This window comes from Rhincodon typus, chromosome 20, assembly GCF_021869965.1.
Source record: "Rhincodon typus isolate 14 chromosome 20, sRhiTyp1.1, whole genome shotgun sequence".
Classification (NCBI taxonomy): domain Eukaryota; kingdom Metazoa; phylum Chordata; class Chondrichthyes; order Orectolobiformes; family Rhincodontidae; genus Rhincodon; species Rhincodon typus.
The window spans coordinates 14,192,482-14,202,523 of record NC_063351.1 but is presented as its reverse complement, the minus strand read 5'-3'; the positions used below and the strand labels follow the sequence as shown (position 1 = coordinate 14,202,523).

Sequence of the window (10,042 nt, the reverse complement as noted above, 5' to 3'; positions counted from 1 at the left end):
GTAATGGTGCAGGAGAAAGAAAAAAAGTCATTGCTGGTGATTCCCTAACTATGACTGGATAGTTAAGAATAGAACAAGTTGAGTATAGTCTCACCCAAAAGTGGAGACAGATTGGGGGAAGGAAGGTATTGTCAAACATGTTAAAGGCTGCAGACAGCTTAAGAAAGAGAGATAGCTTAGTTTTTTCAGTCAGGGGGCATCAAAGTCAGAAATGATAAGAACTGTTAAGACTTAAATGGCTGGAAACCAGACAGGAGGCAGTCTAACATGCAGATAAAGTTATGGATTTAATAGGCAGCACATTTGAGTTGAAAGAAAAGCAAGGTTGGAACTGGACAATCATTTGTATATTGAAGAGTCAAGGAATATTTCAAGAAAGGGGACTGACATATCAAAGTTGGAGGTGAGAGTGTTGTTCAGCAAATTACTAAAGGAGGAAATATGAAGAGAATTAAAGACTAGCAGGTTGTGGTTTTGAAAATGCAGTTCTGACTAATTTTGATCCCCATGGATGTGGCAAAAAATGGAGTTGACAGAGACAAAGAGTGGAGAAGGGATCAGAAATTATCTTAGGTGCCATTTTCCTCACCTTAATTTTTATCTTTGACTTGGAATAACAGTGTGAATATAAATAGTATGTTGCAACTGACACACTGTGGAAGAAGCGTTGTCAAAAAAAAAAATCACAGATTGCAGTAATAATTTATATCTGGGACTAATAGCCTAATGTCTGAATGGAGTTTGCATGTTCTCCACATGTCTGCATAAGTTTCCACCCATAGTCCAAAGATGTGCAGGTTAGATGGATTGATCACGTTAAATTGTCCTGTAATGACCTCGATGTGCAGGCTAGGTTGATTAGTCATAGTAAACGCAGGGTTATGGGGATAGGGCAGGATGCTGTTCGGAGGGTTGGTGCAGACTCAATGGACTGAAAGGTCTCTTTGCGCACTGCAGGGATTCCATGATTTTAGTCTGGTTTGACCTAAGTCTACACAGGTTTGGCACAAAGCTCAGTTGGCTAGACGTTGGTTTGCAATGCAGAGTGGACAACAGCATGTGTTCAATTCCACGCTGGCTGAGGTTACCATGATAGTCCAGACTTCTCAACCTTACCCAAGATGTGGTGACCCTCAGGTTAAACCACTTGTGTGTCTCTCTCTCTCTCTCTCTGTGTGTGCAGATCTATGCTCCTTTGGGACAATGATGACCTAATATTTTAGATTTCCATGCAACCTCAAAAAAATTATTTCACAAGAACAGCTATTGAACCGTTAGCCACATGATGCTAAACGTTATTTTTGGAGATCAAGTAGGATAACCACACGGAAAATAATGTGAAATGTTGCGAATGCTGGATATTTGAAACAAGAACAAAGTGCTTCAAAAACTCAAGTCAGGCAGCATCTGTGGAGAGAAACAGTTAATGTTTCAGGTTGATGATCCATCAACACTATGTTAGTTATGTGAAAGTTATGTAAAACAAAAAGCACACATTTGTAGGCACTTGACTTCATACTTTATTTACATATGAAACTGGTATTTAGTGGTATTAGCTGTGGACTGTTTCCTTCTATTTACAATTAGTTTTCATATACATTACATCTGTAGTCAGTATGAAAATCTGTACAATACAAAGCAAGTTAAGAACTTCATTTAACTAACTGAAAGGATATATAAATAAAAAATTTATAATTCAAAGTATTTTGCACTCAATCTGTAGTACACTATTTATGTAACATGCCACTTCCTTTTAAGAAACTTTAAAACAAATTAGAAGGACAAAGTTCCTACACAATTCATATTTATACTCCAGTAAGATGAATTCTAAGGGACTGGTTTAAGGATACAAGAAAATAAAGTACAAAGTCTTTCAAATAAAAAAGAAACAAAAATGTAAGAAAGTATACTTTGTAATTTGCACACAAGACAAATCTTAAATTTACACAAATGTCACCAAATTCATTGCAGAAATTACAAGTCAGGTTAGAAAAATGCCCGATAATTAGCCCTCTGCCCTTTTGTGATTACTGACAAATAATCTCACTTTTCCATTATGAGCAGACAACAGATCTGAGCAATGCAATATAGTATACATTGCTACAGTTTGTAGCTGTCAGCAGTTTTCATCACCTGATTTGAAATAAAAGTTACTGAATGTTATCATGGTTACATTCCAAGACTTGTGCAAAGCACTATGCCATTTTGGAGTTTTTTTAATATATTGCACATCATAAAACATACACAGTTATGCAAGTCAAGCCCACAGCACCTGTCTGAGGACAAATCACAAAGCCTTCATCAGCTGAGAGACACTGACTTTTAACTGTTGTAGTACAATATCTAAGTTTAATTTTGACATTCAACCATTCTGTTTGAAGACTATCCTGCAGGCCTGGAAATGATACAACATCCTTAGTTCCATTGTTGAAAGCACCAGAAAAGCAGCTAATTACTGAAACAAAGGTCAATAAAAATATTCATAGTACAATTCAGTAGTTGAATAAAAAATGCCACAGTTCAGTAATTGAATTATAAAAGATCTCAGGTTTACAAGAAACAGGAAATGCTTGAAAATATTAGAGGATGCTGTGGAATATTTCAACACCAAGCACTTGCAGGCTGCTTACAGAAGTGGTGATTCTGTAAAGTAGAACAGTAATGCTTTTGATGTTCTCTCAGCTTTGTCCTTTTACTTCAAAATCTTCGTAAGTAAAATGACCACATTAAAAAGTAAAAACCAGCTACTTCCCAAATAAGACTATCACTAAAACGCTACACAATGGAAGAAAACAATTCAAAATCCATTTGGTCCATATTAGGTAGTTTCTGGGAACCAGCTAGCTTTGGAGGTACTTTGTGTACCAGAAACAAGGTACAGCAAGGTGATTGGTCTCTAAGTGCTCAAATTTACATATCAGTTTTCAGTCTGCTAATAAATGAACTACTTTGCACAGGACTCAAATTTTCCTTTAATACTGACACTAGTGTAAACATTTCATTTTGTTGGATATAAGCCACGAAAGGATCAACTGCACCATAACACTTTTCCCATCAATGGGGATAAGATAGACAGATCTTTGGGTCATTCACAGTCCAACAATATTCAGTCTCTTAACTCCAACAGACATCCACTTTAAGGAGATGCACTGAAGAAACTTCCATAAAGTATTGCTACACCATTAATGCCAACAAATTCCAGCTCACTGACCGTCACAAACATCAAATGTCCCCACAGGAATATTAACTCTTCAGGGTAGGACAGTGATTTTTCTCAACCTCCTTATTTTCCTTCATCAGTGAAGCAAACACCTGTGGATTATAAAATGAAAAGAATATTTATGAATGACCCAAAACTCTTCAGCCAGACTTTCAAATTAATTTGAGGATGGAGGTGCACTTGCAGTATTAATAGCAATTACAATTAATAGTAATTACAAGCATAAGGACTCAAAATTGAAGGTAAATCTTTATCTACAACCTAAATCCAGCAAACTCAAACAATATTGTGAACTTAATGAAAAACATATACCCATGCTAGAACCTACCCTAGACAATATCAGAAAGATGTATTGTGCACAGCTACAACACCTTCACCAGATTAGCACAAGAGTTGTTACTACTTAATCCATTACTAATGATTACATTTCAAAATTTTGCATCACTCCAAACCACAGGGTCAGCAGAACTTTATATTCCTTCCCCTTGTTAGTTTAAGGCATCAACAGCTGAGGGTAAACTGAATTAATGTTCGTGAACAATGACCGTTTAACAGAACTGGATGATATTAGAAATGCTTAGCTTCCAAGTCCATGCCTTTATTTAGGCCACACTAACATCCTTCTTTGCCTCTGTTCGGCCATCTGATTGCCATGACCTTGTACCTGTCGTCTAACCTCACGCAGTCTACAACTCAGAACTCTGCATTCCTTCAACTCTGGTCCCTTGTCTATACCCCCTTCTTTCAGCCACGACTGACGAACGTGCTTTCAGCTGTCTCGCACTATGTTATGGACCAGACCAAAGCTCCTCAAAGTATATTAAGAAGATAGCCTAGAACCTATCTTTTTCTCATTTTAAAGATAGAGAGTGTTCTAAACACCAATAATATTAAAATTAAGCATTGGTAGGTCATTGCTAAATGTGGATTTGAGTTTTGGATAAGCCCAGGTTTTATGGAGGGTGAAAGGTGGGTTGATAGTCAGGAGTGCAATGTTGTCGTTGAATCTGGAAGTAATAACAGCATGAGCAAAAGTTTCAGCAGTGTTTTAGATGGCCTAACGGAGGCAAAAAAGGATGTTACAGTGTGGTCTAAATCTACAGTCTTGATGATGGAAAAGGTATGGACTTGGAAGCTATGCATTTCTAACATCATCCAGTTCTGTGAAAGGTCATTGTTCAGAGACATTAATTCAGCTTCCCCCTCCACTGCTGATGCTTAATCAGTGTTTCATGCATTTTATTTTGCTTTTCTTTCAGAATTCCATTATCTTTAGTATTTTTTGTTCTACAAGTACTGGTTGTGGATAAAGATGATTTTCTGATGTAAAAATTGTTGTGGAAATTTATTAGTAACAGCATGAGTTTAAGTTGTAAGGTGGTCAAACTACAAGGTGTTAAACAAAACACACTTCACTCACACTAATTAAACTACAGACAAGAGAAGAATTGGCTTAACTGTAACTATCAAAATGCATAATATAATATACATTAACTACTAGTTAACAGCTCCCATAAACTAACACCCCATAAACACATCCTTGGCAAAGGCAAATTCAGTAAAATAGATAGTGTCACATGTAATTCTAGCAGCAGGAAGAGAACGCCAGCTTTTAGCTGTCAGAGAGAGGAATAAAAGCTTCCACACCCAGCTTCAAAATCTCAGTAACAGCAACTGAAGGCTAAAACTAAAAAACCCTGTTCTGAGAGAGCTTGATACCACCCAATCAGGTTGCTTTTTATATTCCAACGTTTTTTTAAAAAAAACAAGACCTGACAAGCTGTTTATTTTATTGGTTTTGGAGCAGACTTCATATTAAAAAAAAAAGGACATAATACAACTCTTAAAGCCACAGCATCGTCACAGCTAAGCTCTGGAATTTCAACTGTGAAATTCTAAGCTCCTCTCTCCTTGACAACACCCCTTAGGTACCATTTCTTTGACTATGCTCTTGATTATTTATCCTAACATCTCCTTTCTTTGGATTGAAGTTAGGTATTGAACATACTGTTATGAAACACAAGAACCTAAGAAATAGGAGCAGGAGTAGGCATTCAACCTCTTCCTCCAGTCAAAAAGATTCCAGCTGATCTGCTGAGACCTCAACTCCATTGTCAACCAAATAAAAAGTTTGAGGAAGGAAGTGTTAACTCTGATTTCTCTCCACAGAAGCTGCTAGACCTGCTGAGCTTTACTAGCAATTTTTGTTTATGTTCTATTGTCAACCAAAATGTCTGGAATACATCCAATCAGGCAACTTCCACTGGGGATTGGGTGGGAAGAACACTCCAAATACTAATAACCCGGAGAGACAAAATTCTGTCCCAACTCAGTCGTAAATAGGAAACTCCTTTTGAAATTGTGTCTCCAATTCTAGATTCCCCACGAGGGGGAACATCCTCTTTGCGTCTACCCTGCCAGGCTCCCTCAAAATCAAAATTTCAATAAGATCACCTGTTGTTATTCTAAACTCCAATGACTGGCCTAATTTTTTGCCCATGCTGTTTTTTCCTGCCTTCTTGAAATGCCATATATTAAATATTCAATTTGGAGCCTTGGTCACCTTGCAAAAGTATCTCTAATGCTATTATAGCTATTTATTTCCATTTATGCCATTAATTTATCATGTAACAAATTAAATTTCATCACCTTGAATCAATAGAACAGAAGTTAAAAAGGAGTCAAAATAATATCAAAAAATCAAGCACAGATGAAAAAGCCTTGAGCATAAAATGATCAAAATTGTTTGTCTCATTATATTCTTGCTTCATTTGTGATGAGCATTAAAGTAGATGTCACTACATGGTGGCTCAGAGGTTAGCACTGCTGTCTCACAGCGCCAGGGACCCAGGTTTGATTTCACCCTTGGGCGACTGTCTGTGTGGAGTTTGCACATTCTCCCCATGTCTGCATAGGTTTCTTCTAGGCGCTCTGGTTTACTTCCACAGTTCAAAGATGTGCAGGTTAGGTGAATTGGCCATGCTAAATTGCCCATAGTTTCCAAAGATGTGCAGGCTAGATGGATTAGGCATGGTAAATGCAGGATCACAGGCACAGGGTAGGCCTTGGTGGGATGCTCAGTGTGGACACGATAGGCTGAATGGCCTGCTTCCACACTGTAGGGATTCTATGGTTCAGAGTTTAACCCATAACTTAGAGAACACTAGTTTATATTTTAAAGGAGTAACATATTTTGTGCTCAAGTTTTTGTAAATCAATCGTGAAACTTCGCTCTTGTAGTTTAAGTGACTGTTGATTACTGAAAAACAAAGCCTCTGTTATTGCTAATTATAGGCTTTCACATATCAAACGTTTTCCACATTAATTATGCATTCTGTACTAGTAATAGTTTTAAGCTTAATATTCTATTACTTAACTGTGTTTCCTCACCTGTGTCCATTTTTTGTTGCTGCTGTGCATTTGAACAGTAGTGATACAAGCAAAAAGTTTTTCTGATGTGATGTCTTCAGGCAGTTTGGTAAGGAATTGAGCTATATGAATAAAGTCCATTTGCACTAAAATGTCCTCATACAACTTGAGGATGCCTAATGCTGTCCGAAAAAGGAACTCTTCTCCATCGCGGCAAAAGACATCCCAGACTCGACAAGCTAGATCCAGGGGCAGTGACTTACTATATAGTGTAAATATCCTACAGTTTGAAGAGCACAACAATTAAAATGAATACAGTGGCCACTGTAGTGACAATTCTTAAATGTATTATACAAACTCGCTTTATGCATTTCAAATTGTGTACAGGTTCATGTGAGAAATGAAATCTAACCTGTCAGATTCACTCAGCTACTCTAAAGGGTTAAATCTTTACAGTGGAAACTGATCTGTCAACATATACACTACACTGACTCTTAACGGCATTATTATTACTGGAAATTTAAAATACAAACACGTTCAGTGAACTTACCAGTCTATAAGATAGATATCTGGAGTCAAATTATTTTTCATGAAGTGTGAAAAGAGTTTTGGAAGATTTTCTTCAAAAAACACTTCAAATGATGCAAAATATTTCAGCATCTGAGGAGAAGAGTTTTTTAAAATTAAAGTTGTTGAAACAATTTTTTGAAGAGATCTGTCAACCAATTTTATAATTTTCACAATAAACAAGTTTTTAAAGATGATTTCTCAGAATACTCAGCATTAGCTTGTATTAAGGAAGCTCTGAATATTTCTCTAGGCTTGTAATTGCAATTATATCAAGACTGGGCTGATTCCAACAAGATCAATATTAGAAAACATACGATGATAAGAATACTGGATACCAGGTTTATTGTTAGGAGGAACTGATCTGAGCAGTTACAACATGACAAAATGCATTCCCAGTGGGCAGTCCATTTCATTAAGTGAATAGATTTCACATTGCAAAAGGCGACCAACAGCATTTGATTCCGTTACAAATGTTCCCTTGCATATTACTTTGATTTTTTTTTCTACAGTTTTTCTACCCCTGCGCATGAAATGCACACCTGAAGTATCTGTAAGAGAATGCTGCCTTGCCCAATTTTTATTGGAACATACACGAGTATGTTGTCATGCTATTTGACTTGTAGGATTACAGTCAAATCCAATATAATCTCACTTGAAGCACAAAGACAAATTCTGAGGAGAGGCCGTGAAATTGCAAGAGAAGGAAAAAACAATCGAGTCCCACTTGTCTTGGGTTGAAGGTCATTACAGAGTCCTCAATTTTGTAGTGGGTTACCAACTAACAAAAATGAACCAAAGAATTGGGTGAGAACTTACTGATTCTAATGCGTCATCTCTACAACGTGTAATGCTTACTTACCAGCCCTCGAGATCACGGTCCTTCAGGTTTCGAGGATTGTTTCCTTGTGTATTTTTCTTAAAATCACTGCAGTTGTTGCAATCAAATTCAACCTATCCTCCACATAATAACTAGAATGACTTTTTTGAAAGATGGTGAGAGTGATCTTCAACACATGCTTTGCTATGTCGGTTTTCCAAGGCCATGCATCCCAATTATGTCAGTAGGAATATTAAGTAAGCAATTCGCATACCTTCCTCCACACAGAAGGCGCATAAGCAGAAACATAATAAATGCACAATTTTTCAACTCCTTAGCAGAGAAGTGAGAGCTTGTTTTCCAAAGACAATTCTTTTAGTAGCACTTTATGCACTAAATTCTTCTGAGTTACAAAAACTCCTCTGCTGGACTCTCGCTTGACTATTCTAATAAATTTGCTGTATTGTGGAAATGAACAGTGGTGTAATTTTTTTTCCACAGAAGGAATAGGCACTAATGCTTAATTTGCCACTTAAAGCAATCCAACTGTACATCTAACTGTTGAGATCCTTGGATTTAAACAGTCATTTTTCCTACAGCACATCCTAAAACAAACCCAATTCTGCTGTCATAGTCCAGTTTTCAGTAGCTCCACGGATGATTTTAGGTTGCATAGCACTTCCACATACAACAGAAACATTATATGTTCCAGATATTTGTACAGTACAATGACCTTACCATGCTATGATCCACTCGGAAAAATGCCAGCTGACAGGGTTTGTTCAATAAGTTGGCAAAAGCTATGAAAGCATCTGCTTCTTCCAAATTAAGGATGAGCACTGCAGCAACAAAAGACATTCCTTGGACCTGCAGGAAATGGCATGGTAATGAATGGATTTATTCAATAAAATTACGATCTGGCTTCCAATAGTGCTGAATCAGAGTGTGCAGAATTTCACCCGCAGTCACCACCTTTTCTTAAAAGGGAAATGCAGGTGGCAAAACCTGTAGTATTTTTTTTTGAAAGCAGAACTATAATCTGTTCCAGCAACAGGGAGCCAAGAATCTGTTTTCTTTAATCTCGGCGAACGTAACTGGAGTAACAGATTGGAGGGAGGTAATTACTTTTCATGATCACAGAGTATTCTAGCTCCTTCGAGAATACCACCAGCAATATTAACAATTACACAGCAATGTCCATGGTCAGCTAGGTCTAACAAATGCCTTAAATGGCAGATCTCTATTTGGAAGTTCGGACACAACCGACCTGAAAAAATAAAATTTAAAACTGAATATTGCACCTGCTCTTAAGGATAGTATAGACTACTTTTGTTGTTTTGTAATCAGACTTGGTGATTGGGGAAATGCTACTTATTTTCAGTCATTTATTAAAATTTTTTGACTTAACAGGTTGGTTTCATAATAATGTTCAAGGTATGGTAATGTGACAGCAACATGGCTATGGTTGCATTGGCAACCCAAACATAGTGAGTCCAACCACTGGAAATGATCAAACTGGATTCAATAATCATGGTGATTTGTGGGTTAGCACCCACAAACAAATCACAATATAAACAGCCAGATAATGTAATGTCCTTCAGAGAAGGTAGCTGCACTTCCAGGATCTCAATTTCAGTCCTGTGCTACTCCAAAAGCTGCCTCTTAATGCTCTCAGGGTTAAAAAGTAACAACTGTCAGACATTTACCAACCGCCCCCTCAAAAAAAGTTCTGCCTCTCAAAAGATTAAAAGAATTCACACAACTTTACAATATCTACTTTCCATGTCAAGCAGAAAGTATTGTTAGAACCCCTTTGCAATGATATTATACCAGCAGATGCTAGTTAACTCCAGAATACAAGACTCATGGGTTCGTTTATAAAGAAGCTGACTAGGAACACTTACAGCAGGTAGCTAGTGCCTCTGAATACAAGGCAGGATAAACAATAGACCTATAACAAGCAATCTCCCTGGTGTACTGGCAGGATTCTAAACTTAAATATTATCAAAGGTTTAAAAAAACCATGGTATCTATCAAGGACATTGACAACAGACCAGAGATATCAA

General features: G+C 37.2%; 1 protein-coding gene across 1 annotated transcript in view; it reads right to left on the bottom strand.

Annotated features, from left to right (window-relative positions):
* Window positions 1-1,500: 1,500 nt before the first annotated feature.
* tbc1d12b (TBC1 domain family, member 12b) overlaps window positions 1,501-10,042 on the bottom strand; it is a 76,237-nt gene continuing 67,695 nt past the window's right edge. The window contains exons 10-13 of the mRNA XM_048608984.1: window positions 8,715-8,843; window positions 7,140-7,249; window positions 6,611-6,869; window positions 1,501-3,312 (exon numbers count right to left, since the gene is read on the bottom strand). Of these exons, the coding sequence (XP_048464941.1) occupies window positions 3,244-3,312; window positions 6,611-6,869; window positions 7,140-7,249; window positions 8,715-8,843 (567 nt within the window). The 3' untranslated portion in view covers window positions 1,501-3,243. The remainder of the gene's footprint in view (window positions 3,313-6,610; window positions 6,870-7,139; window positions 7,250-8,714; window positions 8,844-10,042) is intronic.